This window comes from Pseudophryne corroboree, chromosome 9 (genome assembly GCF_028390025.1).
Source record: "Pseudophryne corroboree isolate aPseCor3 chromosome 9, aPseCor3.hap2, whole genome shotgun sequence".
Classification (NCBI taxonomy): domain Eukaryota; kingdom Metazoa; phylum Chordata; class Amphibia; order Anura; family Myobatrachidae; genus Pseudophryne; species Pseudophryne corroboree.
In genome coordinates this window covers 23,992,345-24,010,678 of record NC_086452.1, presented here as the reverse complement: position 1 = coordinate 24,010,678, position 18,334 = coordinate 23,992,345, and the positions used below count along the sequence as shown (strand labels likewise).

The 18,334-nt window shown below is 48.2% G+C and overlaps 1 protein-coding gene across 1 annotated transcript in view; it reads right to left on the bottom strand.

The window, feature by feature from the left end:
• LOC134957295 (quinone oxidoreductase-like) overlaps positions 1–18,324 on the bottom strand; it is a 40,041-nt gene extending 21,717 nt beyond the window's left edge. Inside the window, exons 1-3 of the mRNA XM_063939075.1 lie at positions 18,234–18,324; positions 13,873–13,993; positions 12,744–12,896 (exon numbers count right to left, since the gene is read on the bottom strand). Coding sequence (XP_063795145.1) covers positions 12,744–12,896; positions 13,873–13,983 — 264 coding nt within the window. The 5' untranslated portion in view covers positions 13,984–13,993; positions 18,234–18,324. The remainder of the gene's footprint in view (positions 1–12,743; positions 12,897–13,872; positions 13,994–18,233) is intronic.
• Positions 18,325–18,334: the final 10 nt, after the last annotated feature.

The window sequence follows — 18,334 nt, the reverse complement described above, 5'->3', positions numbered from 1 at the left end:
AAGGACTGTCCGGTGCCCATACATTGATATTTTGTGTTCCTTTGCTGGTGACAGTTACCAGATTTTCATTAACCACACATGTCACTGGTGGCGATTTTTAGATTGAGGAATCTGGAGAATTTGCCAGCCAGTTGTGACATTGAGCTACACACCACATCATACTGCATTTGCATATGTCCACCCACAAGGAGGATAACAGTGACAGGAAAAATAAGAATTTACTTACCGATAATTCTATTTCTCATAGTCCGTAGTGGATGCTGGGAACTCCCAAAGGACCATGGGGAATAGCAGCTCCGCAGGAGACTGGGCACAAAAGTAAAAGCTTTAGGACTAGCTGGTGTGCACTGGCTCCTCCCCCTATGACCCTCCTCCAAGCCTCAGTTAGGATACTGTGCCCGGACGAGCGTACACAATAAGGAAGGATTTTGAATCCCGGGTAAGACTCATACCAGCCACACCAATCACACCGTACAACCTGTGATCTGAACCCAGTTAACAGCATGATAACAGAGGAGCCTCTGAAAAGATGGCTCACAACAATAACCCGATTTTTGTAACTATGTACAAGTATTGCAGACAATCCGCACTTGGGATGGGCGCCCAGCATCCACTACGGACTATGAGAAATAGAATTATCGGTAAGTAAATTCTTATTTTCTCTGACATCCTAGTGGATGCTGGGAACTCCGAAAGGACCATGGGGATTATACCAAAGCTCCCAAACGGGCGGGAGAGTGCGGATGACTCTGCAGCACCAAATGAGAGAACTCCAGGTCCTCAGCCAGGGTATCAATTTTGTAGAATTTTACAAACGTATTTGCTCCTGACCAAGTAGCTGCTCGGCAAAGTTGTAAAGCCGAGACCCCCTCGGGCAGCCGCCCAAGATAACCCATCTTCCTTGTGGAGTGGGCATTTACAGATTTTTGGCTGTGGCAGGCCTGCCACAGAATGTGCAAGCTGAATTGTACTACAAATCCAACGAGCAATAGTCTGCTTAGAAGCAGGAGCACCCAGCTTGTTGGGTGCATACAGGATAAACAGCGAGTCAGATTTTCTGACTCCAGCCGTCCTGGAAACATATTTTCAGGGCCCTGACAACGTCTAGCAACTTGGAGTCCTATAAGTCCCTAGTAGCCGCAGGCACCACAATAGGTTGGTTCAGGTGAAACGCTGAAACCACCTTAGGGAGAAACTGAGGACGAGTCCTCAATTCCGCCCTGTCCGAATGGAAAATCAGATAAAGGCTTTTACAGGATAAAGCCGCCAATTCTGACACGCGCCTGGCCCAGGCCAGGGCCAACAGCATGACCACTTTCCATGTGATATATTTTAACTCCACAGATTTAAGTGGTTCAAACCAATGTGACTTTTTGGAACCCAAAAACTACATTGAGATCCCAAGGTGCCACTGGAGGCACAAAAGGAGGCTGTATATGCAGTACCCCTTTTACAACGTCTGAACTTCAGGGACTGAAGCTAGTTCTTTTTGGAAGAAAATTGACAGGGCCGAAATTTGAACCTTAATGGACCCCAATTTCAGGCCCATAGACACTCCTGTTTGCAGGAAATGTAGGAATCGACCCAGTTGAATTTCCTCCGTCGGGCCTTACTGGCCTCGCACCACGCAACATATTTTCGCCAAATGCGGTGATAATGTTTTGCGGTTACATCCTTCCTTGCTTTGATCAGGATAGGGATGACTTCATCCGGAATGCCTTTTTTCCTTCAGGATCCGGCGTTCAACCGCCATGCCGTCAAACGCAGTCGCGGTAAGTCTTGGAACAGACAGGGTCCTTGCTGAAGCAGGTCCCTTCTTAGAGGTAGAGGCCACGGATCCTCCGTGAGCATCTTTTGAAGTTCCGGTTACCAAGTCCTTCTTGGCCAATCCGGAGCCACGAATATAGTGCTTACTCCTCTCCATCTTATCAATCTCAGTACCTTGGGTATGAGAGGCAGATGAGGGAACACATACACTGACTGGTACACCCACAGTGTCTTACCAGAGCGTCTACAGCTATTGCCTGAGGGTCCCTTGACCTGGCGCAATACCTGTCGAGTTTTTCCCAACGGTTTATAATCATGTGGAAGACTTCTGGGTGAAGTCCCCACTCTCCCGGGTGGAGGTCGTGTCTGCTGAGGAAGTCTGCTTCCTAGTTGTCCACTCCCGGAATTGCTGACAGTGCTATCACATGATTTTCCGCCCAGCGAAGAATCCTTGCAGCTTCTGCCATTGCCCTCCTGCTTCTTGTGCCACCCTGTTTGTTTACGTGGGCGACTGCCGTGATGTTGTCCGACTGGATCAACACCGGCTGACCTTGAAGCAGAGGTCTTGCCAAGCTTAGAGCATTGTAAATGGCCCTTAGCTTCAGGATATTTATGTGAAGTGATGTCTCCAGGCTTGACCATAAGCCCTGGAAATTCCTTCCCTGTGTGACTGCTCCCCAGCCTCGCAGGCTGGCATCCGTGGTCACCAGGACCCAGTCCTGAATGCCGAATCTGCGGCCCTCTAGAAGATGAGCACTCTGCAACCACCACAGGAGGGACACCCTTGTTCTTGGTGACAGGGTTATCCGCTGATGCATCTGAAGATGCGACCCGGACCATTTGTCCAGCAGGTCCCACTGGAAAGTTCTTGCGTGGAATCTGCCGAATGGGATTGCTTCGTAGGAAGCCACCATTTTACCCAGAACCCTTGTGCATTGATGCACTGAGACTTGGCTCGGTTTTAGGAGGTTCCTGACTAGCTCGGATAACTCCCTGGCTTTCTCCTCCGGGAGAAACACCTTTTTCTGGACTGTGTCCAGGATCATCCCTAGGAACAGAAGACGAGTCGTCGGAACCAGCTGCGATTTTGGAATATTGAGAATCCAATCGTGCTGCCGCAACACTACCTGAGATAGTGCTACACCGACCTCCAACTGTTCCCTGGATCTTACCCTTATCAGGGAATCGTCCAAGTAAGGGATAACTAAAATTCCCTTCCTTCGAAGGAATATCATCATTTCGGCCATTACCTTGGTAAAGACCCGGGGTGCCGTGGACCATCCATACGGCAGCGTCTGAACTGATAGTGACAGTTCTGTACCATAAACCTGAGGTACCCTTGGTGAGAAGGGTAAATTTGGACATGAAGGTAAGCATCCTTGATGTCCCGAGACATCATGTAGTCCCCTTCTTCCAGGTTCGCAATCACTGCTCTGAGTGACTCAATCTTGAATTTGAACCTCTGTATGTAAGTGTTCAAAGATTTTAGATTTAGAATCGGTCTCACCGAGCCGTCCGGCTTCGGTACCACAAAAGTGTGGAATAATACCCCGTTCCCTGTTGCAGGAGGGGTACCTTGATTATCACTTGCTGGGAATACAGCTTGTGAATGGCTTCCAAAACTGTCTCCCTGTCAGGAGACATCGGTAAAGCCGACTTTAGGAAACGGCGAGGGGGAGACGTCTCGAATTCCAATTTGTACCCCTGAGATATCACCTGAAGGATCCAGGGGTCTACTTGCGAGTGAGCCCACTGCGCGCTGAAATTCATTGAGACGGGCCCCCCACCGTGCCCGATTCTGCTTGTAAAGCCCCAGCGTCATACTGAGGGCTTGGCAGAGGCGGGAGAGGGTTTCTGTTCCTGGGAACTGGCTGATTTCTGCAGCCTTTTTCCTCTCCCTCTGTCACGGGGCAGAAATGAGGAACCTTTTGCCCGCTTGTCCACGAAAAGACTGCGCCTGATAATACGGCGTCTTCTCATGTTGAGAGGCGACCTGGGGTACAAACGTGGATTTCCCAGCTGTTGCCGTGGCCACCAGGTCTGAAAGACCGACCCCAAATAACTCCTCCCCTTAAGGCAATAATTCCAAATGCCGTTTGAAATCCGCATCACCTGACCACTGTCGTGTCCATAACCCTCTACTGGTAGAAATGGACAACGCACTTAGACTTGATGCCAGTCGGCAAATATTCCGCTGTGCATCACACATATATAGAAATGCATCTTTTAAATGCTCTATAGGCAAAAATATACTGTCCCTATCTAGGGTATCAATATTTTCAGTCAGGGAATCCGACCACGCCAACCCAGCACTGCACATCCAGGCTGAGGCGATTGCTGGTCGCAGTATAACACCAGTATGTGTGTAAATACATTTTAGGATACCCTCCTGCTTTCTATCAGCAGGATCCTTAAGGGCGGCCATCTCAGGAGAGGGTAGAGCCCTTACAAGCGTGTGAGCGCTTTATCCACCCTAGGGGGTGTTTCCCAACGCACCCTAACCTCTGGCGGGAAAGGATATAATGCCAATAACATTTTAGAAATTATCAGTTGTTATCGGGGGAAACCCACGCATCATCACACACCTCATTTAATTTCTCAGATTCAGGAAAATTACAGGTAGTTTTTCCTCACCGAACATAATACCCCTTTTTGGTGGTACTCGTATTATCAGAAAATAAGAATTTACTTACCGATAATTCTATTTCTCGGAGTCCGTAGTGGATGCTGGGGTTCCTGAAAGGACCATGGGGAATAGCGGCTCCGCAGGAGACAGGGCACAAAAGTAAAGCTTTTACAGGTCAGGTGGTGTGTACTGGCTCCTCCCCCTATGACCCTCCTCCAGACTCCAGTTAGGTACTGTGCCCGGACGAGCGTACACAATAAGGGAGGATTTTGAATCCCGGGTAAGACTCATACCAGCCACACCAATCACACCGTACAACTTGTGATCTAAACCCAGTTAACAGTATGATAACAGAGGAGCCTCTGAAAGATGGCTTCCTAAACAATAACCCGAATTAGTTAACAATAACTATGTACAAGTATTGCAGATAATCCGCACTTGGGATGGGCGCCCAGCATCCACTACGGACTCCGAGAAATAGAATTATCGGTAAGTAAATTCTTATTTTCTCTATCGTCCTAAGTGGATGCTGGGGTTCCTGAAAGGACCATGGGGATTATACCAAAGCTCCCAAACGGGCGGGAGAGTGCGGATGACTCTGCAGCACCGAATGAGAGAACTCCAGGTCCTCCTTTGCCAGGGTATCAAATTTGTAAAAATTTACAAACGTGTTCTCCCCTGACCACGTAGCTGCTCGGCAGAGTTGTAATGCCGAGACCCCTCGGGCAGCCGCCCAAGATGAGCCCACCTTCCTTGCGGAATGGGCCTTAACAGATTTAGGCTGTGGCAGGCCTGCCACAGAATGTACAAGTTGAATTTTGTTACAAATCCAACGAGCAATCGACTGCTTAGAAGCAGGTGCACCCAACTTGTTGGGTGCATACAGTATAAACAGCGAGTCAGATTTTCTGACTCCAGCCGTCCTTTAAATGTATATTTTTAAGGCTCTGACAACGTCCAACAACTTGGAGTCCTTCAAGTCGTCTGTAGCCGCAGGCACTACAATAGGCTGGTTCAGGTGAAACGCTGATACCACCTTAGGGAGAAAATGCGGACGCGTCCGCAGCTCTGCCCTATGTCGAATGGAAAATTAAATGAGGGCTTTTATAAAACAAAGCCGTCAGTTCAGATACTCTCCCGGCCGAAGCCAGGGCCAGTAACATAGTCACTTTCCATGTGAGATATTTCAAATCCACCTTCTTTAGTGGTTCAAACCAATTGGATTTGAGGAAATCTAAAACTACATTTAGATCCCACGGTGCCACCTTAGGCACCACAGGAGGCTGTATATGCAGTACTCCTCTGATAAAAATCTGGACCTCAGGGACTGAGGCCAATTCTTTTTGGAAGAATATTGATAGGGCCGAAATTTGAACCTTAATAGATCCCAATTTGAGACCCATAGACAATCCTGATTGCAGGAAATGTAGGAAAACGACCCAGTTGAAATTCCTCCATCGGAGCACTCCTCTGCTCGCACCACGCAACATATTTTCGCCAAATACGGCGATAATGCTTCGCGGTGACTTCCTTCCTTGCCTTTATCAAGGTAGGAATGACTTCTTCTGGAATGCCTTTTCCTTTTAGGATCTGGCATTCAAACGCCATGCCGTCAAACGCAGCCGCGGTAAGTCTTGAAAAAGACAAGTACCCTGCTGAAGCAGGTCCCTTCTCAGAAGTAGAGGCCACGGATCGTCCGTGACCATCTCTTGAAGTTCCGGGTACCAAGTCCTTCTTGGCCAATCCGGAGCCACTAGTCTTACTCCTCTTTGCCGTATAATCCTCAATACCTTTGGTATGAGAGGCAGAGGAGGAAACACATATACCGACTGGTACACCTAAGGTGTTACCAGCGCGTCCACAGCTATTGCCTGCGGATCTCTTGACCTGGCGCAATACCTGTCCAGTGTTTTGTTGAGGCGAGACGCCATCATGTCCACCATTGGTTTTACCCAACGGTTTAATAGCATGTGGAAAACTTCTGGATGAAGTCTCCACTCTCCCGGGTGAAGGTCGTGTCTGCTGAGGAAGTCTGCTTCCCAGTTGTCCACGCCCGGGATGAATACTGCTGACAGTGCTATCACGTGATTCTCCGCCCAGCGAAGGATCCTGGCAGCTTCTGCCATTGCCCTCCTGCTTCTTGTGCCGCCCTGTCTGTTTACATGGGCGACTGCCGTGATGTTGTCCGACTGGATCAACACCGGTCTTCCTTGAAGCAGAGGTTCCGCCTGGCTTAGAGCATTGTAGATTGCTCTTAGTTCCAGAATGCTTATGTGAAGAGACTTTTTCAGGCTCGACCACACTCCCTGGAAATTTCTTCCCTGTGTGACTGCTCCCCAGCCTCTCAGGCTGGCATCCGTGGTCACCAGGATCCAATCCTGCATGCCGAATCTGCGGCCCTCCAATAGATGAGCCTCCTGCAACCACCACAGAAGGGATACCCTTGTCCTCGGCGACAGGGTTATCCGCAGGTGCATCTGAAGATGCGACCCTGACCATTTGTCCAACAGATCCCTTTGCATGGAATCTGCCGAAAGGGATTGCTTCGTAAGAAGCTACCATTTTTTCCCAGGACTCTTGTGCATTGATGTACAGACACCTTTCCTGGTTTTAGGAGGTTCCTGACCAGGTCAGATAACTCCTTGGCTTTTTCTTCGGGAAGAAAAACCTTTTTCTGAACTGTGTCCAGAATCATCCCCAGGAACAGCAGACGAGTTGTCGGCATTAATTGGGATTTTGGAATATTCAGAATCCATCCGTGCTGCTTTAGCACCTCTTGAGATAGTGCTAAACCCATCTCTAGCTGTTCTCTGGACCTTGCCCTTATTAGGAGATCGTCCAAGTATGGGATAATTAATACGCCTTTTCTTCGAAGAAGAAATATTATCTCGGCCATTACCTTTGTAAAGACCCGAGGTGCCGTGGACAAACCAAACGGCAGCGTCTGAAACTGATAGTGACAGTTTTGTACAACGAACCTGAGGTACCCCTGGTGTGAGGGGTAATTGGAACGTGGAGATACGCATCCTTGATGTCCAAGGATACCATAAAGTCCCCTTCTTCCAGGTTCGCTATCACTGCTCTGAGTGACTCCATCTTGAACTTGAACTTCTTTATGTACAGGTTCAAGGACTTCAGATTTAGAATAGGCCTTACCGAGCCATCCGGCTTCGGTACCACAAAAAGAGTGGAATAATACCCCTTTCCTTGTTGTAGAAGAGGTACCTTGACTATCACCTGCTGAGAATACAGCTTGTGAATGGCTTCCAAAACCGTCTCCCTTTCTGAGGGGGACGTTGGTAAAGCAGACTTCAGGAAACGGCGAGGTGGCTCTGTCTCTAATTTCAACCTGTACCCCTGAGATATTATCTGCAGGATCCAGGGATTTACCTGCGAGTGAGCCCACTGCGCGCTGTAATTCTTGAGACGACCGCCTACCGCCCCCGAGTCCGCTTGCGAAGCCCCAGCGTCATGCTGAGGCTTTTGTAGAAGCCGGGGAGGGCTTCTGTTCCTGGGAAGGAGCTGCCTGTTGCTGTCTCTTCCCTCGTCCTCTGCCTCGTGGCAGATATGAATCGCCCTTTGCTCTCTTATTTTTAAAGGAACGAAAAGGCTGCGGTTGAAAGGTCGGTGCCTTTTTCTGTTGGGGAGTGACTTGAGGTCGAAAGGTGGATTTCCCGGCCGTAGCCGTGGCCACCAAATCCGATAGACCGACCCCAAATAACTCCTCTACGCATCGCCTGTCCACTGTCGTGTCCATAAAGCTCTTCTGGCCGAAATGGACATAGCACTTACCCGTGATGCCAGTGTGCAGATATCTCTCTGTGCATCACGCATATAAAGAAATGCATCCTTTATTTGTTCTAACGACAGTAAAATATTGTCCCTGTCCAGGGTATCAATATTTTCGATCAGGGACTCTGACCAAACTACCCCAGCACTGCACATCCAGGCAGTCGCAATAGCTGGTCGTAGTATAACACCTGCATGTGTGTCTATACCGTTTTGGATATTTTCCATCCTCCTATCTGATGGATCTTTAAGTGCGGCCATCTCAGGAGAGGGTAACGCCACTTGTTTTGATAAGCGTGTTAGCGCTTTGTCCACCCTAGGAGGTGTTTCCCAGCGCTCCCTAACCTCTGGCGGGAAAGGGTATAAAGCCAATAACTTCTTTGAAATTAGCAGTTTTTTATCGGGGCACCCCACGCTTCATCACACACGTCATTTAATTCTTCTGATTCGGTAAAAACTACTGGTAGTTTTTTCACACCCCACATAATACCCTGTTTAGTGGTACCTGTAGTATCAGCTAAATGTAACATCTCCTTTATTGCCAAAATCATATAACGTGTGGCCCTACTGGAAAATACGGTTGATTCGTCACCTTCACTACCGGAATCAGTGCCTGTGTCTGGGTCTGTGTCGACCGACTGAGGCAAGGGGCGTTTTACAGCCCCTGACGGTGTTTGAGGCGCCTGGACAGGCACTAAGTGAGTGTCCGGCCGCCTCATGTCGGCAAACGACTGCTTAAGCGAGTTGACGCTATCCCGTAATTCCACAAATAAAGGCATCCATTCTGGTGTCGACCCCCTAGAAGGTGACATCCTCATATTTGGCAATTGCTCCGCCTCCACACCAATAACGTCCTCATACATGTCGACACACACGTACCGACACACAGCAGACACACAGGGAATGCTCTATACGAAGACAGGACCCACTAGCCCTTTGGGGAGACAGAGGGAGAGTCTGCCAGCACACACCAAAAAGCGCTATATATGACAGGGATAGCCTTATGATTAAGTGCTCCCTTATAGCTGCTTTTATATTAATATATTGCCATTTATTTTGCCCCCCCTCTCTGTTATACCCTGTTTCTGTAGTGCAGTGCAGGGGAGAGACCTGGGAGCCTTCCTGACCAGCGGAGCTGTGACAGAAAATGGCGCCGTGTGCTGAGGAGATAGGCCCCGCCCCTTTTCCGGCGGGCTCGTCTCCCGCTATTTAGTACATTTAGGCAGGGGTAAATATCTCCATATAGCCTCTGGGGCTATATGTGAGGTATTTTTAGCCTTTTTAAAGGTTTTCATTTGCCTCCCAGGGCGCCCCCCCCCCAGCGCCCTGCACCCTCAGTGACTGCCGTGTGAAGTGTGCTGAGAGGAAAATGGCGCACAGCTGCAGTGCTGTGCGCTACCTTAAGAAGACTGCAGGAGTCTTCAGCCGCCGATTCTGGACCTCTTCTTGCTTCAGCATCTGTGAGGGGGCCGGCGGCGTGGCTCCGGTGACCATCCAGGCTGTACCTGTGATCGTCCCTCTGGAGCTTCATGTCCAGTAGCCAAGAAGCCAATCCATCCTGCACGCAGGTGAGTTCACTTCTTCTCCCCTCTGTCCCTCGTTGCAGTGATCCTGTTGCCAGCAGGAATCACTGTAAAATAAAAAACCTAAGCTAAACTCTCTAAGCAGCTCTTTATGAGAGCCACCTAGAATTGCACCCTTCTCGGCCGGGCACAAAAATCTAACTGGAGTCTGGAGGAGGGTCATAGGGGGAGGAGCCAGTACACACCACCTGACCTGTAAAAGCTTTACTTTTGTGCCCTGTCTCCTGCGGAGCCGCTATTCCCCATGGTCCTTTCAGGAACCCCAGCATCCACTTAGGACGATAGAGAAATGTGTAAAACATTTTTAATTGCCTCAATCATGTAACGTGTGGCCCTACTGGAAGTCACATTTGTCTCTTCACCGTCGACACTGGAGTCAGTATCCGTGTCGGCGTCTATATCTGCCATCTGAGGTAACGGGCGCTTTAGAGCCCCTGACGGCCTATGAGACGTCTGGACAGGCACAAGCTGAGTAGCCGGCTGTCTCATGTCAACCACTGTCTTTTATACAGAGCTGACACTGTCACGTAATTCCTTCCAACAGTTCATCCACTCAGGTGTCGACCCCCTAGGGGGTGACATCACTATTACAGGCAATCTGCTCCGTCTCCACATCATTTTTCTCCTCATACATGTCGACACAAACGTACCGACATACAGCACACACACAGGGAATGCTCTGATAGAGGACAGGACCCCACTAGCCCTTTGGGGAGACAGAGGGAGAGTTTGCCAGCACACACCAGAGCGCTATCTATCTATCTATATATATATATATATATATATATATATATATATATATATATATATATATATATATATATATATATATATATATATATATACACACACATACATACATACATATATATATACATATACATATACAGGGATAACCTTATATAAGTGTTTTTCCCCTTATAGCTGCTGTATCTTTAATACTGCGCGTAATTAGTGCCCCCCCTCTCTTTTTTAACCCTTTCTGTAGTGTAGTGACTGCAGGGGAGAGCCAGGGAGCTTCCCTCCAGCGGAGCTGTGAGGGAAAATGGCACCAGTGTGCTGAGGAGATAAGGCCGCCGATAAGGGGGCGGAGCCTATCTCCCGGTTTTCTATGTATTCTGGCAGGGGTTAAATGCATCCATATAGCCCAGGAGCTATATGTGATGTCTTTTTTGCCATCTAAGGTATTTTTATTGCGTCTCAGGGCGCCCCCCCCCCCCCCAGCGCCCTGCACCCTCAGTGACTGGAGTGTGAAGTGTGCTGAGAGCAATGGCGCACAGCTGCGGTGCTGTGCGCTACCTTATTGAAGACAGGACGTCTTCTGCCGCCGATTTTCCGGACCTCTTCTGCTCTTCTGGCTCTGTAAGGGGGACGGCGGCGCGGCTCTGGGACCCATCCATGGCTGGGCCTGTGATCGTCCCTCTGGAGCTAATGTCCAGTAGCCTAAGAAGCCCAATCCACTCTGCACGCAGGTGAGTTCGCTTCTTCTCCCCTTAGTCCCTCGATGCAGTGAGCCTGTTGCCAGCAGGACTCACTGAAAATAAACCTAATTTAAACTTTTACCCTAAGCAGCTCAGGAGAGCCACCTAGATTGCACCCTTCTCGTTCGGGCACAAAAATCTAACTGAGGCTTGGAGGAGGGTCATAGGGGGAGGAGCCAGTGCACACCAGCTAGTCCTAAAGCTTTTACTTTTGTGCCCAGTCTCCTGCGGAGCCGCTATTCCCCATGGTCCTTTCGGAGTTCCCAGCATCCACTAGGACGTCAGAGAAACATAGGCAATATGGGCAGATTATTGAGAATGCACAAACACTGCTCCATATAGGGAGATTGTGGCAGACTTTTGCTTCGGAACTACAGATCAGAAAATCGATTGTCAGTATTAACCAATTTATCGGTGTAACACAAACAATAATTTGTACATGCTATGTGTACTTATCTTACATGTATTTATTTTTTATTATCAGTTATTTATATAGCGCAGACATATTTCCGCAGCGCTTTACAAAGAGTATTTGGCCATTCACATCAGTCCCTGCCCCTGTGGAGTTTACAATCTATATTCCCTACCACATGTACACGCACACATTCATGCTATGGTTAATTGTTGTTTGCAGCCAATTAACCTACCTGTATATTTTTGGATTTTGGGAGGAAAAGCAGAGTACTTGGAGGAAACCCACGCAAGCACGGGGATAATATACAGACTCCACACAGTTAGGGACATGGTGGGAATTGAACCCATGACCTCAGTGCAGTGCTGCAATAATGCTAACCGCTACACCATCCGTGCTGCCCCTTACATGATAAAATCTTAAGGGAAAATTTATCAACGAGAGATATTCTTGTTATCACTCGTTACAAAGGATATATGGTGCTCCAGCCAATCAGCTCCCAACTGTCAGGTGTTTGAAAAATGACAAGAGGCGATTGGCTGGAGCACCATCTATAATTTGTAACTAGTGATAACAAGAATATCTCTCGTTGATAAATCTGCCCCTGTATATGTTAATATGTATTTGGGTCAGCATTTGGCGGTAATATTTCATGAAGTGCAGCATGCAACCAAGTCTTATTATAGTCTGTACTTACCCAATGAGCCCCAATGCAACAGAAAAATGCCATCTTTGTTGTCACAGTCCCTTATACCCTGACCTATAAATACTGCTTATAAAGAAACCATATACAGCTATTCCGTGCAATACAGAGGTATCTTGTGTAAGACAAAGCCCGGATTATTACATACTGTAACTTGGAGGCCAAATTTGCCACAATCATTTCTGATTTTTGGAATCTTAAAAAGTAGGTGAAAGTTTGCAGTTCAGTCAGTGAAAAGTAATAGAAACTGCTGCATGCCCCTTTCAAAAGCGCCAGCTCAAACGTGTGCCAGCAGTGACAGATACCCAGTATTACTGTCCACTTATTGTATACGCTTCAAACAAAAAATAAAAAATGTACAGCATAGAAATGTATCACCTACCTTAAACGAGGTTACGTTTTTCCCAACATCATCCACAACTCCGGCTACGTCAGAGCCAGGGGTGTACGGCAGGTTCGGCTTCCGGGCATAGACACCAGCTCTGATATAAGTGTCCACTGGGTTCACCCCACACGCGTGAACTCTGATTAAAACCTTTAAATAAAGCAGGGAGGGAGGGGGAGGAAACACTTAATAAAAACATCCACCCTGGGGGTAAATTTACTAAAGCTTCTAAAAACAGAATTGGTGATGTTGCCCATAGCAACCAATAACATGTTGTCTATTTTCTAAAAGGCAATAGAGAAATGATACAGCGTCTGATTGGTTGCCATCACCAATTCTCTGTTTTAGAAGCTTTAGTAAATTTACCTCCTGGTCCCCAAGAGAGGAATCATTGCTCCCTGTACATGTGGGGCCTGATTGAGACACAAGTGGCAATGCGGACAGATCTCAGCACACTGCGCCAAAAAATAAGAGCGCCAATTGCACATGCATCAGATCAGACTTAAGCACAGGAATGGAGTTCTAAAATAAAAATCAATTGCTAGCTGTCCAAAGCTCTATAACAGATAAGCGGCCCTGGCACCCGGAGCCCTCCCACCATCTGGTCGCAGGAGCAGCTGCAGTGAAGGTTAGAGGCACAATACCATCAGCGTTTGTACATTTCAAACAGCGAGTTGCTGCATTTGTTGGATTGGACACGTATTCCCTCCCCCTGTCTGGTGCATTAACAGGGTCAGATAGCATTCTCCCATCATTCACCAAGCATAGCTAATGGGAGAGAAGGGCGATCACACACATTGGGATCAATCCAATTAGCTGTGATTATATCACAGGAGCAAATCATCGCAGCAGCCGCCGCACTTTACTGCGGCCCGTACTTGCTCAGAAGTGCTCGCTGCCCCATAGCGTAGCGAGCAATTTTGAGCCAATTCAGTATTTCATTTGCCGCAGTACGATCTCGGGAGCAGCGATGGATGGGAGAGGAGGCTGCACTGTAGAAACAGCAGGGTCCCAAATGAGGGAGTGACTGCTGGTCATGGTGTAAACGTGGCTCCTTTTGTTTAATGAGGACATACCACTTTATACACCATCTCAGCTTCAGTAACGGATAAGCAGAGGCCTGTACCTGGTTGTCTCCTGGGGAAGGCAGCGGGACATCGGTGAAGAGCTTAAGAACATCAGGTTTCCCGAATTCCAGCACCCGGATCGCACGCATGACTCTCCCCACTGCCGCCATGTTCCTTTATCTGCAACACACATGATATGTATTTCTGTATGATCAAGAGCTTATACTTATTGTAAACAAGTCTGACCACACAGGGCAGGAACCTTCTGACGGGGTCACGCCTCAAACTGGATGCCAGTGCCAAAATGTATAATTCCAGACCCTCCCCACCCTCACTGGGAGTGATTATCTTACATCGGATTGTACATTGCTGAAGAGTATATAGGCACCTGACAGGTGTGTGACTTGAATTTGAGTTATGGACGTGTCTCCAGGTTAGTAATCATCCCTCCCAACATGACCCCCTCCAGGAGGGACACAGAATGCTCTGCTTCTGGACTTTTGGTAGGTATGTAGCAATTGCTGCACGTGACCAGCTACTTCCAACACACACTGGGGGTAATTCAGACCTGATAGTAGCAGCAAATTTGTTAGAAGCTGGGCAAAACCATGTGCACTGCAAAGGCTATAACATGTGCAGAGAGTTATACCACTTTCACATCACAAACCCGTTAAGGTCTAAACAAGCGATACCCCTTTCAAATCGCATTTTGGAGCTGGGTTATTCCCAGGTTGGTGCCTTTCACACTGAACCCGGTTCATCCAATTAAAACGGTTTACCAAGTGCTGCCTGTTTCCTGGTTCAGGCTGGTGACATCATGCAGGGAGACAGCCTATCACCTCCTTTTTAAGATTCCAGGGTTGAATATACCGGGTCTGAGGCTTTCACACTGCTAAATGAACCGGGTCCGAGCCGTGAAGGATCCTTCTTCTAACACGGGTTGAAATACCGGGTTGTTGGACTCGGTAAACTCAATATGGCGCTTTCACACTGCAGCTCGACTCGGGTTGACACGGCTAAAACTCGGCAATATACCGGGTTTTTGATGCAATGTGAAAGGGGTATTAGATTTGGGTGGGGTGTGTTGAAAGTGAAATCTAAATTGCAGTGTATAAATAAAGCAGCCAGTATTTACCCTGCACAGAAACAATATGACCCACCCAAATCTAACTCTGCACATGTTACATCTGCCCCACCTGCAGTGCACATGGTTTTGATCAACTGCTAACAACTTTGCTGCTGCAATCAGGTCTGAATGTCCCCAGTGTGTGTTGGAAGTAGCCGGTCAAGTGCAACAATTACAACATCCCTCCCAACAGGACCTCTCCAGGAGGACACAATGCTCTGCTCCTGCTCTTCCCTCTTACTGTATGATTACCATCACCTGTGCTGTATCCTAATACTGACCCAGTGCTCATACCTATGTCATACCCCCCAACATGTCCTCTCCAGGAGGACACAATGCTCTGCTCCTGCTCTTCCCTCTTACTGTATGATTACCATCACCTGTGCTGTACCCTAATACTGACCCAGTGCTCATACCTATGTCATACCTCCCAACATGACCTCTCCAGGAGGACACAATGCTCTGCTCCTGCTCTTCCCTCTTACTGTATGATTACCATCACCTGTGCTGTACCCTAATACTGACCCAGTGCTCATACCTATGTCATACCTCCCAACATGACCCTCTCCAGGAGGACACAATGCTCTGCTCCTGCTCTTCCCTCTTACTGTATGATTACCATCACCTGTGCTGTACCCCAATACTGACCCAGTGCTCATACCTATGTCATACCTCCCAACAGGACCTCTCCAGGAGGACACAATGCTCTGCTCCTGCTCTTCCCTCTTACTGTATGATTACCATCACCTGTGCTGTATCCTAATACTGACCCAGTGCTCATACCTATGTCATACCTCCCAACATGACCTCTCCAGGAGGACACAATGCTCTGCTCCTGCTCTTCCCTCTTACTGTATGATTACCATCACCTGTGCTGTACCCTAATACTGACCCAGTACTCATACCTCCCAACAGGACACAATGCTCTGCTCCTGCTCTTCCCTCTTACTGTATGATTACCATCACCTGTGCTGTACCCTAATACTGACCCAGTGCTCATACCTATGTCATACCTCCCAACATGACCCTCTCCAGGAGGACACAATGCTCTGCTCCTGCTCTTCCCTCTTACTGTATGATTACCATCACCTGTGCTGAAACCCTAATACTGACCCAGTGCTCATACCTATGTCATACCTCCTAACACAACCCTTTCCAGGAGGATACAATGCTCTGCTCCTCCCTCTTACTGTATGATTACCATCACCTGTGCTGTACCCTAATACTGACCCAGTGCTCAAACCTATGTCATACCCCCCAACATGATCCTCTCCAGGAGGACAGAATGCTCTGCTCCTGCTCTTCCCTCTTACTGTATTATTACCATCACCTGTGCTGTACCCCAATACTGACCCAGTGCTCTTACCTATGTCATACCTCCCAACATGACCCTCTCCAGGACGACACAATGCTCTGCTCCTGCCCTTCCCTCTTACTGTATGATTACCATCACCTGTGCTGTACCCTAATACTGACCCAGTGCTCAAACCTATGTCATACCCCCCAACATGATCCTCTCCAGGAGGACAGAATGCTCTACTCCTGCACTTCCCTCTTACTGTATGATTACCATCACCTGTGCTGTACCCTAATACTGACCCAGTACTCATACCTATGTCATACCTCCCAACATGACCTCTCCAGGACACAAGGCTCTACTCCTGCTCTTCCCTCTTCCTGTATGATTACCATCACCTGTACTGTACCCCAATACTGACCCGGTGCTCATACCTATGTAATACCTCCCAACATGACCTCTCCAGGAGGACACAATGCTCTGCTCCTGCTCTTCCCTCTTACTGTATGATTACCATCACCTGTGCTGTACCCTAATACTGACCCAGTGCTCATACCTATGTCATACCTCCCAACAGAACCTCTCCAGGAGGACACAATGCTCTGCTCCTGCACTTCCCACTTAAGGCATGATTACCATCACCTGTGCTGAAACACCTTTCTTATCTATTAACCTGTTCAGCACAAGTGACGGCAATCATACATTAAGAGAAGAGTCCAAAAGCAGAGCATTGTGTCCCTCCTGGAGGGGGTTATGTTGGGAGGGATGATTACTAACCTGGGGACACATCCGTAACCTAAATTCAACGCACACACCTGTCAGTCCCACCCGTGGCTCAGTGGTTTTATTCACGGTTCCCAGCACTCCCCAGTGTTTATTTTGGTTGAAAAGAGCCACATTCCAGTTCAAAGTTCTAGATAGGAAGCTGCTCAGAGATAGTTGTAGATAGGAAGCTGCACAGATAGGTAACTGTTCTGTAGACATGACGCAGCAAAGCCAGAGAAATACAGTTTTCACTAACAGAAGTGTAACATTAATGATTAGGGAGATGTTACTTACACACTGAGTAACTACTTCCCCCTATACTGCATATGGCGGCATTCTGTAGCAATGACCCTCACTCTGCCCCAGTGACGCCCCTTATATGAGCCTCATGCCCACCCTCGGAACAGTAATATCCGAGTTTATCCAATACAGTATATTAATTTAGGTTTACCATACTGTCCCTTTAAATTGGGACACTCATGAATTACACAGGTTTTGTGGCTGGCCTAATTCAAGCCTGCATTTCTCCTGGTTTTAGCCAGCCACAGAACCTGTGTAATGTATGTGTCCCGGTGTATAGGGACAGTATGGTGATCCTCTATTAAATTACAGTGCTAAAGATGAAAGCACAGTATGGCGGAGTGCAATGACATACAGTATTATTACTGACTATAGAGATGCAGCCACTTGTCTTGCAGGGACCAGGATGTAGTCAGTGCTGGGCAGTTATAGGATGCCTGCAGACCTGTACACAGCCACAGGGGTCAGGGCAAATGTAGGGTCGGGGCAAATGTAGGGGTCATGATGCTCCTAGGCACAACATTATCAGTCACTCCCCACCCCCATCACTGCCCTCGACATTAGGTACTGCCAAAGCAACACTAACCTCACTCACCCCTCCACAATCTACTGACCAATGTGCCCTCCCCCAATTACATAATAATAATAATAAACAATAACAATAAAAACAGAAGCACCTGGCCTCCTCTGGCCATCAGCCTAGCAGGGATTTCATGCAAGTGTCACCCCTATCTACCTACCTCACATGCCTAATGGGAAATGCACCACTGACAGAGGGATCTCCAGATGGTGTGGAACTACAAGTCTCAGCATGCACTGACAGTCTGACACATACTGCTGCTATGTAACCACTCAGAGACACAGAAGACAGAGACAGAGAGACATATATAATAAGCAGTGTCACATTATGCCCAGCATCGCTGTACTCTCACCCTGCAGTTGCCGGCGCCAGGACCCTGGGGAAACACGCACACAGCACACATATATACCGGCTCAGCAGGGGGCGTGTCCTGCCCTGACGTATGATTGGTCG